Genomic DNA, 21016 nt, shown 5'->3' on the forward strand with positions numbered 1-21016 from the left:
ACACATTTTTTTTCCTGTATCTGCTTATTTCGGTTCTACAAAGAACCGAGGCTGTTTCTACGTAGTGAAACATTTAAACAGAAGTTCTTCATAAGTTATTGTCTATTGCACACACTTCTGAGAAATGCAGGCGACATATTGTCATAAAACTGTACATCTTCTACAAGAATTTGAAATAAACTAAACCAGACGGCGTGCTTAAGGTTCACAGTGTAATGCACCAATCTATCGTGGCAGGTAATTATCCTAATTTATTAAAAGTGTTCAGATCATGAAATTCTAATGCAAACATGGTAAACGTTTGCGTTAGTCAACATTTACCTGTCAAATTCAAATCAGTCTGTCAAATTTAAATTGAGATGTTTGAAATTCCAGAAATCTAGAAAGAGGTGAGCTTATTTGAGGCTTTACAACGTATTTCAAGTACAGAAAACCCCTCAAAGAGAAGCTAGAAAGCTACGGTTCCTCTTTTTTTTTTTTTTTTCAGCCATTCAGCGCCATGAGTTATTTGTATGCCCACTGCGAAAATGCTTACGGTACACTTTTACAAATGACACATAATCAATTTTGCAAATGCACCCGAGAAGTGAAAATATTAACAACTCTCTTGGGTTACAAGTTGACAAAGGAGTCAGTATTTTATTTTATTTCATTTAATTTTATTTTTTTTATTTTTATTTTTTTAAGCCCGAGGTTGAAGGCCTCTGCCACACAACTGCACAATATGGGGCCTATGGATTAAATAAAGTAGTCTGTGAAAGATTTAATTTAGGGCTTTAATTGCATATATCTGCTTTCTCGTTTATTAATCCACTCTGTCTCTCTCTTACACGCACACACACACATACATACATACAAATACACACATGCGGGGCTGGGTTTACAGGGAGACTGTGACCTCCTGTCCAGGCCTGCTTATATTTCATTGCATCCTGATTCTCTGACATGTAGTATGTTGGATGGGGGGAAGGGTATGAAGAGGAAGAGGGTGTGTGTGTGTGTGTGTGTGTGTGTGTGTGTGTGGTTGGAGGAGGTGGGGGTGAAGAATGCTTGGTATGTGCGGACGACAACAACATGAAAGGCGGCGAGCGTTCACCCCAACCGATTGTGCGCCTTCAAATCAAACCCAAAGTCCCTTTGTGCGCGATTATAAATTGAGCCGCGGACTCCAGACGCCTCGACGCGCCTTTGTCGCGAAAAACCAAACCGCCAGAGCGAGTTTTTACGAGGCGGCCACGCAGTTTATTTGATGTCGAACACCCTGCAGAGGCGGAGATGGTTTGGTCTGTAGTAGGTGGGACTGGCGAGCGGTCTGCAGCAGGACGTCGTAGATCAATGAACCGGACCGGAGGGTTGGTCCATCGCCTGGTGTGCATCTGACTGTATAGATGTGTCAGTATACCTATGCAGGACCGCGTCTCCTCTTTCTTTAACACTGCTACCCAACCCTTTCAGTATGCGGATGTTATAAAGCGACTGGCTATTTCCTAGGCTCGCTCGGATCCAGTCTCCTCCAGTGGTTCATCGGTTGCGATTCGTTGTCGGGCTCGCTCGCTTTTATTTTTATTTTTTATTTTTTAAAAGGAAGGAATTAAATACACATCTGTAACCTCCAGGATGATCTTTGCAAACACGGGCAACCCGCTGAAGACAGCCAATCGTAAGCAGGTAGGCCAAAAAAAAAAAAAAAAAAAGAAAGAAAGAAAGAAAAAAAAAGAAAACCCTCACACAGATTTGTTTTTATTTCTGCTCATACATGAGGGCTGCGTTGGAATAAATGCGCTCACATGACATTGGGAAGCCCTTTCTGGATCTGCTGTGGGATATACGCGTCTTTTTAAACGCCGATTCAGATTCAGTTCTGTGGGGGGAAAATGATTAAGTGCTCTCACTTGTCAAATGGGAAGCCGATCCTCTGATACACGGAGAGATCAAACCATCTGCCAGCCCGATCTATAGCTCCACTATAGCAGATACTTTAATTATTATGTCCCTGTAACCTTGTTTGTCCGGCCGCTCGCCAGCTCTGGTCAATATGTATGATGGTAATTGTAGTTCATTTTTATAGGTTAATGCATTCTGTGTGACTCCAGAGAGAGAGAGAGAGAGAGGGGGGAGACAGAGATCTGTAATGTATGTCAGTGTGCTGGAGTGAACTGTGCTGCCTGCCTGCCTGCATTCCTCATTTTGACCTCTCAGGTGAACAGAGCTGTAATTGAAGGCCGTGCCCCTCTGATATCCCATCACACCTTATGATTTAGATGGGAGACGGGAGTTAAAAAAGCAGGCGCAGAGGTTATTTTAACCTCTGACGATGGGTAAGCCCCGCACGAGATGAAGCGGACTGAAGGGTACAGTTTTCCGGCTGCTGTGGTTATGGCTGTGAGAATATCCCCCTTTCAGATGGAAGTGGGTTATTTATCCATAATGATGCAGCGTATGTCACTTTGAGAGAATTAAATCTCATACGAAATCCTCGCAGGCAGTTTTCAATTCGGGCGTTTAATCTGCTTTAAAGCACCTCTGTGAAATAGATGTGGACCCTTGGTGGTCCCAAAAGCAAGAAAGGAAAAAAAAATAAATAAAAATCTAAGGCCTCCACTTGAAGGCAGGCCTAGCACAGATGTTCCTGCCACAGCGGTCCATCCTTGATCTGTAAAAGAAAAAATAACTGCTACGAACGTGTAACCGTCACATGCCTGTAGAAGAATAGCTCAGTGTTTTGGTGCTGGCATGGCTGTAGTTGTATGCATATCTTTGCCCCCTTGAAGTGGATTGTCCTTTGGTTATGGACAGATGGTGGGATTCTGCCATGTCTTTGATCTGATCTGGAGAGGGTTTGGGATGCCTGGGAGGGATTTTAATGAATGAGTAAGGGGAAGGAAATGCTTTGCAGGGCAGCGTGACGCGGTTTGCCTCAAAAGAATGCAGAAAAAAACTGTAGGTTTTCTGATAAACACCATGGCAGGATGTGTGATGCGAACGCAGATTTAATCACACGATGATTCAGAAAGGCCCACCTACAGGAATATTTCTGCTTTGTTTTTGCATTTTTTTTAATACACCCTGTCTGCTGGACAGAATCCTATTTTTACAACAGCCATGAGCTTAAAGGTCAAACCACCGGAAACTCATACTGTAGTCAGAGAATTATTCAAATCCTTCACTTAAGTAAAAGTACAAATACTACGCTGCAATGACACACTGTTGCAGTTTAATGTGATGCAAAGTGCTAAATAAAAACACAAAACTATCATCAAATACATTTCCAAAATGCACAAAAGCTATGTTCACATTGTTATATCATTAATAAATCTATACTTTAAGACATTTATGTAAAGTTTTAATTTGTCAATGTGTCATAATTTCTGTAGTAGCAGCTAATCAGTAGCATCCTGCGTCATATATCATAAATTTATTATGCGCCTGTGATGGAAATTTTGTGCAATATAAATGCAGTGGAATATACACCAACCTGCCACAACATTAAAACCACCTACACGAGAGGTAAATAACATTGATTGTCGTGTCACAATTCAGTTTTGTGCCGGGAAACCTTTGGACCTGGCATTCTTGTGGATGTTACTTAGGCGTGTACCACCCACCCAGACCAGACCGGGAACCCCCACCCCATAGCAATGACACATCCTCAGCAGGATGCAGCCCGACAAAGGCATGCACACAAAAAGGTTTAGAACAATTTTTTTAAAAAAACAGCACAAGGTGTTGACTTGGCCTCCAAATTCACTAGATCCCAAATTGATCAAGAATCTATGGGATAATCCACAGAGGCCACTACCCTCACCCCATAGGACCCAAAGGCCTCCACTAACAACATCCTGTTGCAAGACACCACAGGACACCCTCAGAAAGACCATGTCGATACTGTGACAAGTCACAACTGTTCTGAAGGTACAAGGGAGACCTACGCGATATTAGGTAACGGTCATAATGTCAAAAATGATCTCAACGTTGTACTTGAGTCTCTCTTCTAGCATTAGGCTAATCTGACTGCAATGTGCTTCCTCGAAGAGCAATGCTTGTCTTATCTTAAGATGAGTACAGCCATGGCTTTTTAATGGAGCACAAAAATAGTAAAGTGAGGCCATTTCATTGCCGTGTTTCTGCATTTCCACATCAAACCACTGGGATGTTCTTGTGATCACCGTTGACCTGGGTTTAAATTTGATTACCGAGCTCCCCTACCATTGCTAACAGTGGCTTTCCTGTGTGCAGTCCTACCCCATGACTCCGTCCAGTCCCAGCAGCAGCAGCAACAGCAGCAGCACAGGCCTGGAGCAACTCAGCAAAACTAACCTTTACATCCGCGGCCTGCCTCCTGCGACTACAGACCTGGACCTGGTCAAACTCTGTCACCAGTGAGTATAAATGCATACACGACATTACAGAGCTGCTGATGTACACGCAACATTGGCGTGTTGTTGCTGATTTACTTATTTTGTAATCTACCTAGAAAATCCTCTTTCTTGATAAGAGTAACCCGTGTGCAGATGATGACATCGCTGGCTAAATACAAAGCCAAAAATAGTTAGCTTGGCTTAGCACAGAGATTTGAAACAATGGGAAACGGCATGTAAAATGTCTTTTTTTTATTTATCCATTTTTATATTAAGAAGTGAACTTTAAAGGGCTGCTAATGTAAGGCATGTTTTGTTACTTTTGGACATGCTGTTGGTTCCCCACTGTTTTGAGTCTTTGTACCAAGCTAGGCGTCACATGCTAGCTTCATATTTGCTCTAAAAAAGGAAAAACAAGAAAGGGCATTACGCAGAAATTCTCAAAATATTTGTTCACTAGGTATTAAAGGACCACCGTGTAAGATTAGGTGACATCTAGTGGTGAGATTGCAAATTGCAGGACACCCCTTTTAAATGTGTTAACAGTTGCCACTTGAGAATAAAAAAAAATGCAAAGATCCCGCTCCATAGCCTTTGTTTGGTTTGTACATCCTGAGCTATTATAGAAACATGTCGGTGCAAAATGGAGAGCTCGTTGAGAGATGATTAAGATCTCTCTCTTTCTCTCTCTCTCCCTCTCTCTCTCTCTCTTTCTCTATATACATAGACATGAAGAGTCATTCTAAAATAAATAATAAAAAAAAACACACAGTTACTCATACGTACCGTATACTTACGAAACAGAATTATGAATCTATCTCGATCCTCTACACTGATCATTTAGCCCTAAATAATCTAATTATTCTGGGTTTTAACACGATACGTGTGACTGATTTAAAATGGATTCAGAGTGATATCCACCTCGAGCTAGCATAGCATAGCATAGCCGGCTGGTGACCTAGCTGAATGTGGTTGTGACATTGCTGCATAGGTGTGAGTGGTTAGCACGGTGGATGCCGTTATTGGTGGGGTTTAGTATCGTGTCTCTTCCTAGGAATCACAAGCATATGGAAAGAGGCATTCAGCCATGTAACCAGCAGCAGCAGCAGCTGTTTGTGTCCTGTTTGCTTGTGTTTTGTTCTTGTTCCCAATGGTGTTTGCCATCACAAAGCAGAAATGAAAGCGCTTTTCATAGCAACAAGGCCTGAATGGTGATGTAAGCTAGGCATTCAGGACGTATGGTGTGTGCATGTGTGCGTGTATGTGTTCTCAGGGAGCAGCAGGAGCAGTTTGTGTCACAGTTCAACTTAAGTGTAAAATCAGAGACAAAGCGAAGCCTGAAATATTTAAATTGGAACGATGTATTGTACTGGACGTTCCACTGAAATGACTGTTCTCAATGGAAAGGACCAGTTCTTCCTAATTTTCTGCATTTATCTTTGAAACAAAGTCCTTTGGATATGCATACACACACATTTATTTGACAAATTAAAATTCCAAGGTAATAAAGAGAACATCACCAGCATCATTTGATTAGCTATTTTCAAAGCAGTAACTTACATTTTGCTGTGCACAGGTACGGAAAGATTCAGTCTGCGAAGGCAATCCTGGACAAGACAACCAACAAGTGTAAAGGTCGGTAAGATCATTCACTCATTTCTCACTTAAATGTATATAAGACTCATCTGATACATCTTAGTCGGGTAGTTGAGGTAGTTTGCTTTGTAAAACTCGTCATCTTCCGATTTCCATAACTTATGAAAATCAATTTGCGCCGACTTCACACTGGCATGAGTCAGTAATCCGTCACTGTGAATGTGTCCGCTTTAATTTTTGTCAAACTCTTTCAGCCGCATGCATACATTGCAGCTGAAAGTCTAGATTGATAGCCGAGTCTTCTCTGCAGTTCAGTGCCACGATTACATACATCTGACAAAAACAAGCAGATTATGATGGATTACCCAACACAAGCAGGGTTAGGGGTTCCACATACTGATTTTCACACCTTATGAAAATAAAAGGAAAACAGTCAGTACGTTTACATGCACGTAAAAAAAAAAACGAATTATTGCCTTAATCGGACTATAACAGGAGAACTTAAGTGCATGTAAACACGTTAGTCCAAGTAAAATCGGAGTTCTCATTATCCAATTGAGACAACCACATAATGCAATTTGAATTTGTTTTTCTCTGCCATGTATACTGCTTAATCGCAGTATTGATTGGATAATTCGTGTGCGCATGCTCCACAACCGCTGCACTGGCGTGTGACCCTGGAACAAAAACATCCAAGAAAGCCGGTTGTAGAAGAAGAAGAAGAAGAAGAAGATAAACACAGCCGCTAGAATAAGCATCTGAGGGATAGCGCGGATCTTACCTGCACCAGAAGTAGTGCGAACATTACATACGGGATTTAAAAATGTAGTATCATCCCTATGGTTGTTGTTTGAAATGCCGGTCCGCCGCACAAACGACTCTTATTTATTATATCACGTAATAGGTCAACCGGAAATCGGGCCATATTAACGAGGTATTACCCCGCTGAAAAGACAAGTAACGCCACCTAGTGTGGAGGAGGAGAACAGTTATTCGATTTTCTTGCGCTGCATGTAAACTGGGACAAGGACTGTAGTCAGAAAGTCGAATTTTGAGCATAGCTCGATTAAGCTCTGCATGTAAAGTGACTGACTGTAGAATGGCAACACACAAGGAAAAATGCGAGACAGCATGAGCATGGTATGCTTTGAGAGAAGGCATGTTAAGTATGTGCATGGCGTCATAAAACTGTGTCAGACATGGATGATCTTAAACGAATATTTCCTGTATTTTGACTTCAAGAAGTCCAGGACGTCACTGCGCCTACTGCAGCGAAGGCAGCTTTGCTCAGAACAAACAAACCGGATCTAATGTGTTAAATAGTGAGGATTAGAGGTGCTGGTGTTATAATCTTTCAACAGGACCCGGTTAGTTAGATCCTTCTGTTTCCAGTGTTTCTTCTAAGCCAAGCTAATTAGATACTAGTTTCAACTAAACGTTAAATTGCTCCTTAAAGTATTTATAGGGCACTCATTGAAATACTTGGAAATTCAAAATTTCAACCCCAGTGTGTTAATGTAGGGCATCGCAAGACTTTCATCAATGAATTTACCATATGTGGTTCCTTGCAATTAAGTGGTAAACACATGTAAACATGTATTTAGACCATTAGAATACAAGTGATCATTCAGGCACTTGACAACACACACATTGTGACATTATTCTTCGTGGTTCGTAATAAAGCGGTAACGCTCAGAGTTCAAGCAGAGCTGCACCTCACAGACCATATTTGATCTGATTTGACCTGTTTTTCTGATCTTTGCTGATTAGCTTAGTGAAAACCACATGCTTCTAAACCACAGTGACAGACACAGACACGTCATTTAAAATGTGTGCTGAAGTGATCATATACGGTTCCTTGTCCCATAAAAGGTTAAAGGGTATTCATAGTCTCGTCTAATAAAGAGTCAGATTTTGTAAATTAAGCTAAATATGGTGTGCAATGAGTCTATTTCAACATATATGAGCCATCCCTTAGTACCAGAGACAAGACAACGTGTACAATAGGTGATTGTTCTTTTTTATTTAATGTATGCTGATACAAACAGTGTTCTCCAAACTCCAGGTTACGGCTTTGTGGACTTTGACAGCCCGGCGGCTGCTTTAAAGGCAGTACATGCTCTGAAAACCAGCGGCATACAGGCCCAGATGGCCAAGGTGAGTTCAATGGAGACATGTGTCCGTGCGTATGTGCGCATATTTGTCATGCTTGTGAACATCTCTTCGCGGCTGTGCCTCTGTAATATGTGCATGCTTGTGTCCGGTGCGTGTTGGTGGATGACATTCGACTGGTCACGTGACCTCGGCTTGACAAGCTGTTCTTCCCGTGACCCCATTTACTTTCACTGTAGAAACCAGATGTCACGTCTCTCCCTGCCAAATAACCTGCCAGTCAGTGTACGCGCAGGGCCCGCCAGCTCGCAGTCCAACACACCACCGTGGTTGGGTTACACTATATATTCTTACCAGCATTGTTGCTATGCCACTGGGTGTTAGCTGCTACAGTTCATGCATACTTATGCGCTTGCATCTGCAGCAAAGCGCAACCAGCGACGGCTCTGCTGCTCCGAGACAACTCTGTGAACGATTTCAAGTCAAGTTTTAGATTTTTAGACAACACACAGGATATTTCTGCATCGCATCTGTGATTTATCTCGTCCCGGCCGTCGGAAATTGTCTGCATCATCACATTTCTTTCAGCGCTTTCCCTTTCCTGGCCTGGCCTGTGTCACTGTGCTTAAATTCACGGGTGAGGGTTCACTGACAAAGGGTTTGCTCTCTGGAGAGCTGCATGTAGCCGCTCTGTTTGGAACAAACATGGCAGGACGCAGTTTGTGTGCTGCGGTAGCTAGGCTACGCCGCTCTCCTGCTGTTTCTAGGGAAGACCGTAGAGGCGCTGGGCTGCATCACAGTACACATAAAGCGTGTTTCATTGAGCCTGGTGTGTGTGTGTGCAGTAGAGCTTATTAATGTTTGTTTAACCAAGTGTTCCTCTGATCCTTAGTCATACTTTAGTTCAAACCTGATTCACACAGACAGGCTCAAGGTAGAGTAGATTCAGTCAATGCAGAAGTGAAAACACAGGCTTTTAGCTTATGAGCCAAACAGCAAAAAAACCCATGCCTTTCAATAAACCTCCTTTTTTTTCCTCCCCCGTTTTCTTTTATGTGCACAGCAACAGGAGCAAGACCCCACGAATCTGTACATTTCCAACCTGCCTCTGTGTGTGGATGAGAAAGAGTTGGAGAACATGCTGCAGCCCTTCGGCCAGGTCGTCTCCACGCGGATCCTCAGAGACTACAGCGGCAACAGCCGGGGCGTGGGTTTTGCCAGGTCTGACGAAAGAATGGGAGACAGAAAGATAATTTATTTCTTCCCAGCTGAATCACCTTTAAAGCAGCAGAAAAATAAACCTGCAATCAACCGATGATGATAAATAATAAGCTAACGCCAACATATCAGTCAAGTAATGTGATGTTATATAACACGGTAGGAGGATGTGCTTTAAAGATAACGTTTATTAGCTCCCGTCCTCATTTACACCCATACACCCAGGTGTGTTTTGATTTATAATTCTGACTTATCCCTATAAATACTTATTCCAGCCACGTCTAACAAAACCACACTGCGCTAAAAGGATTTTTTTTTTACTTTATGGAATTTGTTTGTCATTTGACAGTGACTGATGGTTGTTATTTTATCTTCTCCTTTACCAGGATGGACACAACAGAGCAGTGTAACGCAGTCATATCCCACTTCAATGGGAAGTTTATCAAGATAGCATCTGGAGCTCTCGGTAAGAAAAGCATTTCTCCTTTCTGGACACTCTTTTTCCGATTAAAAATCTGCGGAGGAGGCGGCGGCGGGGACGGCCATTTCTTGAGTTAATTCGTGTTTTCTTTCTTTTTTTTTTTTTTTTAATGCTACGCCCCCAGCTCCCTCTCAGCCTTTGCTGTGCAAGTTCGCAGACAGTCAGAGGAAGAAACACGCTCACAGCGGATTTCTTCCCAACGGACAGACAGGGGATCTCAGACTAGTACGTATCCGTCCACCCTCTTACGCGCATTGTGATGTTTTGCGCCTCTTTAACCGCCATAAACACTGGTAAGCAAAGCGAAAGCTGCATAAGGAATTTAAAAACAACTCAAGAAAACAGTTTGCACAATCAGATCTGCGCATCCTGTTTGTTAATAACCAAATTCCCTGACAGAAACATTTACTTGTCAATAATGGTGAAATCTGTCTGACTAATCTAAACACGTCAGAAATAAACAAGCATTTTTCGTTCACGCACACACCAGCGTCTGCTTGGCTTTTGTCGAGACGCACAATGCGGAAGATTAAAATCTATTAAAACAAGCGAGATACAGATATTTAATCCCACATCATCATTTGCTTCTTCGCTTTAGGGCGCAATGACTCTCACCTATGATCCCTCCTCAGCAGCTATACAGAACGGGTAAGTTCCGCTCATGTTACTACAGCTGACGACATTTTTTTTGTTTTCATTTTTTTTTTACTAGCGTCATCATGCCTGAAGCTTATTTTGTAATGCTGTCTGGTTCCTAGGTACTACCCTTCTCCGTACCCAGTGACCAACAGGATAATGACTGTGCAGCCGACAATGTCTCCCTACATGTCTCCGGTCTCTGCTTACCAGGTACGGCTGCAGATTTAATGGGTGAATATAGCCAGGGCTGAATTTAAAATCGTCTCTCTTTGGAGGATAGGGCTGCGCATTCGTGGGTTAGCGAGTATTTTCCGGTGGTGTGTGGGTTGCACAGGTGCTATAGGTGTGAGAGTGGGTGTTAAATCTACCTCACGGCTCGCCACCTCTGTGTGGCACCGCGTCACCTTTTGAATTTATTTATTTTTTTATCTTGGCAGCAGAGATAACGCAATTGACAACAAACGTGGTGGTTCACCGGAGCCAAGTTGTCCGTTTTTCACTGGGTACAGTCATCTCCTTTTCTTCTGAGTCACCCTTTACTCGGAAATCGGGTTCTCTTTCTGTTACTTAATATTCCATTCATAAGTTTTCTTTTTCTGTGGTGCAAGAAGCGCATCATCAAACCGCGGAGGATCTTGTTCCTTCAAATTCGTCCCCGCCGGAGGGGTGGCTCTGTCGGGTTCAGCAGAAACACACAATAGATAGTTTTGAATAGTTCTCCGCCAGATGGTCTTCCCGACAAATCCACAGCGTGTTTGTGGCGTCCACGCTTGTCGAGTAGAGATTCCCATCATGCGAGGGGCTCAAACATTCCCACCATGTTTGTCCAACAGCAAATGTTTTTACAGATATAAAAACGGGAACATGTGTCATTTGCCTTGGCCCCTGTGTGAGCATTCTTGTGTCTAAACTGTTAATAGCTAGTAGTACTGTCTAACAAAGGCTCGCTTCTTTCATTCACATGTGGGAGACGGTTCCTCTTAGGTCCTCCCCTCTGGCTCGTGTTCGTTGCCAATGTGAACACTTAAAGTCTCCAATTTAAAATCTGGAGCTTCATATTTTACGTCCTCACACCCAGATGACATCTAGTAGATTCCTATGCACGAGGAGAAAGTGAAAGATTTACCACACTCACGGTATAAATTGTCCCCCGGGGACAAATAAAGTTTTCTGAATCTGAAATCCGAAACTATTCATTTCCCCTCATTTAAACATCCAATTTGCGTAAGCCAGTGTCCGCAAAAAGACCTGCCCCCGCACTTGATATCGACATTTTCTTTCCTTGTGGGTTGTGGAAGTGATTGCAAATACATTTGTTTTAAAGGTTGTAAGGGCAAGAGCCCTCTGGTGGACGAGAACAGTCCAAGACAAGACATGGTTGGCATAGGTGAGACACTTTTGTCCCAGGTGGCTGCCTTGGTTACGGTGCATATGCAGCAAACAGCGTGTGGAAGAGGCTCATAAAAGACAACCAGGATAACGTACTTGTAGTTTCCAGTGAGCTGTGGAGAGTCACTGAGCAGACGTTACCTCTCTCAGGATGTTAGAAATGTAGAAACTGACTTGATCTCCGGTGGAGGGAAGTGTTTAGAAGGGCGTTGAACTCCTGATCAGACAGAATCTCGCCGGCCTTCCTAGTAGGTGAGGTCATTTTTTTTTTGCCTGGTGAAAGCTTCTTACAGCCGAGGGGGAACCAGGCTCTCTCGAAATCTTTGACATTTTTGGGCGGTCATGGATAAACAGGAGCCGTGAGCGCGGCTTAATGGCTCTAAAGTGAATGAATGGATTAATACAGTTTATGCTGTTGCAGCCTTAATGTGTGATTTCATTTGTGTAACATATTAGCTCGATGAAGACGCACCAGTAACTTTCCTCCTCATTCTGTCTGCCCTCCTCCCCTCCTTTCCTCCCTGTTCTCACTGTCTACTAGGTACAGAGTCATTCTTGGGTCGCTCATCAACCGTACATCATGCAACACCCGGTAAGGGAACAACAGCACTGTATACCAGCTCCTATTCTGAGCACAGGAAATGGGTGTGTGGTGCCGCCGCTGCCGCCGCCACTGCAGCTAAAGCCCTGAGCTCACAGCAGCTCGGGGTGTTACTTTAATCGGCCCGTTCTGCTGACACAGTCAATCCAACGACTAAACTTCCCCAAACATAGAAGAAGGGACAGAGCTGAGACAAGTTCTGGGAAACAGCCACTGTGTATTTACATGTTGTAAGCGTGTGTATGCGTGTTGGACCGTGCATGAAAGAGAAATGGAACAACTAAAGAGACATTCAGTCCCCTCCTCCTCCTCCTCCTCCTCCCCCCTCTCTCTGGATCCAGCAGGAAATGCCTGAAGCAGAGACAGTCTTGTGACTCTTTGACTCTTCCAACAGATGGTTTCCAGTGGAACAAGTGTCTCCGCTGATCTGCCCCTCCCCCACTTTTTTTTGCTAGGAAATAGTCTATTCCCTAAAGGCAGCATGTTTAAATGAATACACTCCATGTGAAAATGAACTAGAGCCGGCACACTTTTTACGTAGTCTACCTTTTTTTTTATTACCACAAATTAAAATTGTCACCGGTAGTGGCAGAGAGGCCTGCGGTGAGCTGCATTTAAAAAAAAAACAAAAAACAAAAAAAACTGCAGTTGCATATCTACGCCCATCACTACCTTCCACCGCCGCCCTGCTCCTGTGCGGTATCTGTGTTTTTCATCAGAAGTGAGAGTGTAATTTAGTTTGTAGAGCTCCGAACATGTGATTCAGGCTGTAAACCCGAGCTGCCCTCGCCTTGCAGGCTGCTGTGATGTCTCCCTCTGTGGATCCCTCCATGTCACTGCACCCCTCGGCCATGATTACTCAGCAGATGGGCCAGCTGTCATTGGGAAACACTGGAGCGGTGAGTGGAATTCTGGGATATCACTTTATGCAATCTGTCGTGTGGCGATGACGCGAGGAGACATTTTGCACGAGCATCTGCAAATTAGCAGATTTGATTGATTTTTACGTTTTTTTCTTTTTAAGGAAATTATTTTCATGTACACACGATCAGCCACAACATTATGACCACTGACAGGAACAGTAAACGACACTGACCATTTTGTGACAATTCAGTTTTTATGCTGGGAAACTTTTGGACCAGGACAGACACCCCTCAAGACATGTCCATGTCTCTGATGAGTCACAACTATTTTGGAGGCACGAGAGAGACCTGCACAATATTAGCCTAATGGTCATAATGTTATGCCTGATCGGTGTATATGCATGGAAAAGGAGATATTCTCTACTGGTAGATATATTATCTTATATGAAAATAAGTACACTGCAGGCAAAGAGAAAAAGATCTCGTGAACAGCTGGTTCGTCTAAAAACAAAAATCCGAACAGCTGGTCCTGTTGGGATTTCTTGAAGATGTTTTGCCACTTATTCAAGTAGCTTCTTCAGTTCGAAATAATTAATGGGGAGCTCAGTTTTTATTTATTTATTTATTTTTTTTATCAGGAACATACATTATGCGGATTGTTCACCACAGATGTTCCTAGAAATGAAGAAGCCACCTCGAAAACAAATAATAATAATAATACGCTCATAATACATATGCTGCATAAATAACATCACTCACTGTTTCTCTGGCCTCACTATGTGTAATCTAAATCCTCTCCTCTCTTACAGTATCTTGCTGCCAACCCTGGTGTTCAGGGAGCTTACATGCCTCAGTATCCTCCCATGCAGGCAGCAGCTGTAAGTTTATTGTACCTTCACCTAATTCAGCTCCTCATTGAAAATACTGACTTTCTACAAGGCGTCCATTTACCTGCGATAGGTCCTAAAACAGTAATTATTCCCGTCTTACATCCGTAAGGCCCTGAGTTGATTCTGAAACGTCCGTCCTCCAAAACTGTCAATTATCTCAGCGCTCACACGGCAAACTTAGTTATTATCAGATTTCAAGTGAGAGACGCTGTTTTGCTTTTCAGGAGAATGGCACACCGCAGCAAGTGGACTCTTCCAACAACTCGTCTCCTTACAGTCAACTCAGCAAGTGATCACAGGTACCTTTTGGCTCCCGTCCGCGGGCCCCTCTGACGTAAGCGCCAGCGGGCCGTTTGTTCCATCAGCTCTGCTCCGCTGCTGCACGGGGGTTTATGAGCCGTGACTGTTTTACTATTTCAGTGCTTCTGCTTTCTGTGTCTTCTCAGGCCACACTACTGCTCCGTGAGCCAGAGGACAGGGGGGAGGTTGCCGATGACATCTCCCGCTCTGATTGGACCAGATACATGAACTTTTTTTGCACAGCCCTGACATTTGTAGTGGAAAGTGAGGACAGTGTAAATGGACTCAAGCAGTCGGCTAATCGCAGAAGAAAAAAGAAACAACAACAACAACAACAACAAAAAAAACAAGATTTATTTTGATAAGAAACAACATGCTCTTCTTTTTCTCTTTTTCAAAGATTCTCAAACACTTGCCAGAGGATCCCCCCCTCCCTCTCCCCCTCCCTCCCCTCCTCCACCTCCCATCCCCTCCCCCCTTTCCATTCGAGTATGATGTGACATTAAAATGCATGAGATTGAGACACCCCCTTCCGCCCCCCTCCAGGTGTATATGATTTTCTAGTTCCCTTGTTTGTGGTATATGATACAAACTTGCAAACCTCGTTTGCGCCGACGTGTGAAGTTTTCAGACTGACTTCGCGACTTCGGCTTTAGAAAGTTGCCACAGAAACAGCTTACGAAATCAGAGCTCATGTTTCGACTGCACTCGACGTCTGACACGGACGACCATCTCATTAGGAAATTATTGAATTTATTATTGGAAAAGGTGCCTTCCTTACGTGACATCAAACATTCTCCCGACATTTTTCTCATCGAGCTCGGCCGGGTGTCATACTTCTGTCTGACCGGTCGAGCGCGCGTGCGTGCGTGAAATCGAGTAGATTTCCACCGAGTGTTTCGCTATCTAGTCGTCTGTTAGCAATAAAGACAATGAGAGTCCCACGGCAATACTGAGGAAAAAAAAAAAAAAAGAATGGTGATAAACTCAGAGCAAGGTAATTCCTTATTTTCCTATTTGCTTTTTTTAAAACGTCAAGACGTGACATGAAAAAAAAACAACAACAAGAGACGTACTTTTATGAAATTACAAGTTTTACACCCAGTGGGCATCTTTTAGGATGGTTTTTGTTTTTTTTTCTCTTGTGGTCAGTGTGACCAGTGATCTACCTCATGGTTCTGCCGGAGTCTGCTGGTGTCGTGGGGTTTGCAGGTAAAGCCCCCTTTTGCACCAGGCTGCACGAAGCAGAACAGAAGCCACGCTCAGGAGCTGGCTAAACAGGACTTCTGCCGTCTGTCTCCCACATGCAGCTTTTCTCTTCCTGATCTTTAGAAAGAAAAAAACCTACAAAAAAAAAAAAAAAAACGAACATTGTGCTTTACTTTTATTTTTCTCTTTATTTGTCATTGCTTCTGTTCTGGTGTTTCTTCTTCTTCCTTCTTCTTCTTCTTCTTCTTCTTCTTCTCAACATGATTAGTGTTGTTCAGTTGTGATGCTCCATTTGTGAGAGGACTCGGTAAATAAGACGATTACTAGCTTCTCCGTCTAACCGCTGGTTTGCAGTGTGCTCTAAGCCGACGAACGCAGGCTGTTTGCATTCATTCGACGCGTTCCTCCGCCTTAACGTGACTCACACTGCTGCTGTGAAGCTCTTCGAAAAATACATCGCTAGGATTTAGCCAAATTTTTTGTCATTTTGTTCTAGGGCGGTTAAGCAATGTTCATGCCAAAACTATTTGAAATGAGTGGGAAAACTCAACTCTTGCCTCACACGAAATATATGTAACAATCATGTCCTTGAAGTAAAAAAACAAAAGAAAAAACAGCAATATTTCATTCAATTCAATGCAAGTTGAAATCACACGACTGACGGCATGTATTTATGTACATTCAGGGCCAAAAGCTAAAAGTAAGTGGGTGGTTTTTATTTGCTTTTTTTTCTTTCTTTCTTTTCTTTAAGTTGAAGATTTCTGATGTAAAACCTCTACACTACTTTGAAACAACAACAACAACAAAAAAAAAAAAATGGTCGCGGTGCTTCTTTCCCGATCAGTAGTACAGAATACAGTGAAGGCTCGCTATGGAAAAAAAAAAAAAAAAGAAATACAGCCAGGCTTTTTACTGACTTCCCGTTCTGAACATTTGTTGCTGGGAAAAGAAAAATGTATAAATGCAAAAAAATGCAAAAAAAAAAAAAAAGGAAAAAAAAAAACTTGTTATCCTCATTGCTTCCCCCTCTGTCACCTTCTTCTGATTCTGAAACAATCTCCTTGCTCTCTCCTTTGACAACATTGGAATAAAAACAGTGCTGAATAAAATCTTCTCTTTCTCACGTGTGACTCCTGTCTACTTTTTTGCTTCTACACTTTTTGCGCATTGCCCATTTGTGATGCTTAAAGTTGTTTAAATGAAAAGGAGTGGTGTGTTGTTGTAAGGTCAAAGTTCAGTGACTGCATTAATGTGAATGCATAACAAGTTAGAAATGAGGTGAAAAACAATACTGAAAGGCAAACATTGTTCTCTGACAATTTTGTGCTGGGTTATGTCATGAGTCAATTGGGTGGGCAGATTCCCAACACATTACAAGGGTTAATAGATATGCAGCTCTTACTTAACCTCCTGAGACCCAAGCATTTGTTTCAAATGCATCTTAATTTCTTTAAGATAAGATATTTAGGTACTTGGGATTACTAGGACCTAAGAAGAAGTATAAAAAATAAGTTTTACCTTTGAACTGGAAATGGGTTTCGAAAAAAATTAGGTGAACAGGGATTATTTCACTCTACATTACAATTTAAGTCACCAGTGTGAACCAAGCCAAAAAAACTGTTTATTTTAATAATAAAAGCAGAATTGGAAACGATGAAATCTAAATGTCCTCAAACGAGTACGTGAGAATTTGTTAAATTTGCATGTCCTATCAAACTAGAAAACTTAATAAGCATAAACAAACTCATTACTTCATTACCAGCACATGGTTGACAAAAGAGTCTCTAAATAAATACATAATTATCTGCAACAAACCTAAAACAGAATGTCCCCATACGAGGACGCCGGGTCACAGGAGGTTAAAGTAGAAAACATCGCCTATATTGGTTGTAATGAAGGAATGTGTGACTGTACAATAGTGTCGCTCATGAGTGTATTTTTAACGCTCACAGGCTCAAATACTTGCTCCACCCCACCTCTTTCTTCCCAAGATTGGCATTTACACTTCTCATGACCTGGCCCTTCATTCACCGGATTCAAGAGTCGGCATATGAGATGTGTGAACATGTTTAGTCGGTAAAGTCAGTGGCGTAAGGTGTGCACAGAATGCAGGAAACATAAAGATAACCAAAAGGAAAATAACCAAACTGGTATGTGACATGCCTGAGAAGAAGAGCAGAGAGGGACTGATTAGGACCGATGTAACCAGTTCTCCAGATCACAACAATCAGCTCCCTGCAGAGCAGACCCTCCCATATCATAGCCCATCAGGGGTCACCACACTCTGCAACACCTTCAGGTGGTTCGTACCAGATGCTGCTTTCATTGCTGATCTTCACTCACTTCACTCCATCATTTGTTGTGTTAAGCAATTGCATGTAACTCTTGCATGAAGGCCTTTTTTTTTTTTTTTTTTTTTTAAATCACATGTCTTCAGCTGGTCAGGGACACAGAAAAATACTGAAAACAGCCTTGAGTTATCTGAACATACCGTAAATAAATAATAAAGAAATCTTTTACCTAAACTGAGGGCTGTGTCGATATCAGGCAGCAGAGGGCGCTGTGAGCCAAATCTGTCCAGCACATTTGAATTCAGACTTAGGCATCTTTCTGTGTGACTAAGACTGACCCAATTTATCATGGATCGGATGGGCAACAAGTGCTACATGTGTGCTCATGCCCCAGCCATTTCCTGGGCTATTTCAGGCCCTCGGCCTTTGTAGTTTCACTCTTACACCGGATCTCCCTTCTTAGGCTCGGACTTAGCGCCACTGATCCCAGAGACATGAAGGCACCATGCACCCATATCTTACCAGTCAAAGGGATCAAAACCACTGGTGTGCAAGATTAGACCTCACGCCCCCCTCCGACCCCAACACACACCAATCCATCCTGAAACATATATATATTATATATATACGAGGCCCAAGTAGCTCGTGCATGCACTCGTGTCAATCAAATGCCTATTGCAAAGTCTCGGCACAAGATATAAGCCAAGTTAGTCTCTCTCTAGCTCTCCTCCTTGTTCTTCTCTCTCTGTCTGTCTTTTAATTCTCCACAGCTGAGGGGACACATGGCACTGATCCCTGGAGAAAGACCAAGGTCAGAGTCGGGGCACAGACGTGAAGAGAGGAGGCCCGCTACAGTATCCAATATCATTCATTTAATGTGATACACATCAGCGATTCAACACATGGGACGGATCCAAAAGATGCAGACGGTTGCTGGCTTCTTACTAAGCAGCAGTTACTTCAGATGAGCGGCCGGACAAAACAAACATTGTGGAGGTGCCACCGTTGGGCTCTGGGTAATCTGGAGGGATTATATTCTACCTTTATACAATCAAAGTGTTCAAACAGGGAGTCACAGGGAGCAAAATCAGGACTGATGGAAATGATCATTACATGCATTAAATACTAATTTTACTTACATCTTAATGGTTTGGGATTAAATAAAAGGTCTGAATACTGGATTGATGTTTAATTCAACCTCTGATCTGAACAATGTAAATTCTGATCTGAATTTAACCATGTGAAGAATCAACGCTAGTCAAATTATTTTCACTTTGTAGTGAGCAAACATAATTCTGCTTTTACATAAACTGTATTTAAAGTTTTCCCTGTAGCTCTTCTGGAAGAACAGTTGCTAGCTGTAAGCTAGCTGCTAAATATTATTCTGGTTAGAAACAGCTAAAATATTAAAATGCCCCAATATTTAACAGTGTCATGTCAGAGGTGGTTTTTATAGAGCCGTGTTGTGCGTGACTAAAGGTGAACTTGAATGGAACTGGATAACACCATCAGAAGTATAGTAAAGGTCAAGCCACTGTTATTAAACAAAACAATAAAGAGTATTTGCTGTAACTTCCCACTCCTTGTTCCTGTTATTTTGACAATAAAGTTCCTTGTGCTCAGTCATTCAGTCAAACTGCAGCAAACTACAGACATAAGCCGCTCTGGAAATTATTTTTCTAATTATTTCTATTAAAAGTGTCAAAGCAGGAAAAAAAAAAGTGAGTAATCTGAAATTTCCATGATGGATAGATGGAAATTATTCATCTGTTTCGGTATTTCCACAAAGTTTGCAAGGGACATTTCTTTTTTAGTCGAAACCTCACTTTTTTTTTTATTTTTTTTTTTTTAACTGCAGTGCAATGAGTCTGCTCAGTGTCTATCTATCTGTTGTTCTTCCTGTGGCTTCCTTTTTTTTTTTTTTTTTTTTTTCAACCACAAGTCTCTTGTTTGTTCCTTCCTCCATCATTCCAGTCTGGTGTAATCTGAAATACCTCACCAGCTACTGGATTGTTTGTGCCAGTTTGTTGAGACGAGGAAAGGAAGGACGACATCTGGAGCACACACGTGAATCTTTTAAATAAAAGTCAATTAAATATGCAGTCACTGAAACGGTCACGTCTGTAGTGTGTGTTTGAGTGAGTGAATAACCCAACGTTCAACCAAACCTAATCAAAGCTCAACTCAACAAGCCAGACCAAAGTCAGTAAGTAATATGGGTTAGCAGTTTCCAATCAGACCATGTGTCAGATATACCAACAAAGGAGGAAGCCGTTACAGTTCCGATGAATCCTAAACACCGGGGAACCCCTGACATTTGCTCCTGCACTACAGTGAGGTTGACATGTTGGACTTTTTGCTCAAACACGTCTATTACTCACACACTCATGGCTCCTAGAAGATGATTCATCTTTTTTTCCAGCACATCACTTTATTTTCATTGCTCATTACAATAAGTATGCACTGCGATTATCACCGTGACCACTTAATCAAAGCAGTCGTGTTTGTAGATTGTTGTTATCTAAACTGCAAATAGACTGTAGCATGTGCTGCAATGGTTGTAATGGCCTCTGGGGAACGCAGTGTCATATCTGGGGACTGTGTAATCTTCTATTCTTTTTATACTGCAGGGCTGCAGTCTATTATGTTGTTTGGCTCACATATCGTTTGTGTACACCTGCATTCCTGCCATTCCGCTGTGAGAAGGAGGCTGAAACACAGCACTGGCACTCCTTCTCACAGCCTCCTCCTCCTCCTCACTCCAGGAAGCAATTCAACAGTAAATCTGTACGGTCACACGATCCAGACTAATCTTAGAGTCCTTATGGCAGTCCAGGAGGACTGCGGCGCAGTTCACCCCAGCTTCCGCCTCTAGAGTGCAACACCAGCAAAGAAGTCAAACCGGCTCTTAATAAAGAAGCCGGTTCTTTTGGAGGTCCCGCGGCCAACAGTTGTTACTGTCACTCATTACCATTACAGCCTCCCCCTACACACAGCGACACACTTACGGACAAGCTGGCACTTGTACAAACAACTGTAGTATGCGCACACGCAGGCACACACACACAT

The 21016-nt window shown here is 42.6% G+C and overlaps 1 protein-coding gene across 1 annotated transcript; it reads left to right on the forward strand.

The window, feature by feature from the left end:
- Positions 1-1041: 1041 nt before the first annotated feature.
- On the forward strand, positions 1042-16779 carry rbms1a (RNA binding motif, single stranded interacting protein 1a). Its single transcript, XM_047580680.1, has 14 exons — positions 1042-1668; positions 4237-4379; positions 5935-5993; positions 8020-8111; positions 9130-9287; positions 9671-9750; positions 9890-9990; positions 10364-10413; positions 10524-10614; positions 12335-12385; positions 13192-13293; positions 14067-14135; positions 14372-14446; positions 14594-16779. Exons 1-13 carry the CDS (start codon positions 1618-1620, stop codon positions 14438-14440), a joined length of 1116 nt encoding a protein of 371 aa, XP_047436636.1. The 5' UTR covers positions 1042-1617; the 3' UTR covers positions 14441-14446; positions 14594-16779.
- The last annotated feature ends 4237 nt before the right edge of the window (positions 16780-21016 follow it).

The sequence above is a fragment of the Mugil cephalus genome, chromosome 3, assembly GCF_022458985.1.
Source record: "Mugil cephalus isolate CIBA_MC_2020 chromosome 3, CIBA_Mcephalus_1.1, whole genome shotgun sequence".
NCBI classification, from domain to species: domain Eukaryota; kingdom Metazoa; phylum Chordata; class Actinopteri; order Mugiliformes; family Mugilidae; genus Mugil; species Mugil cephalus.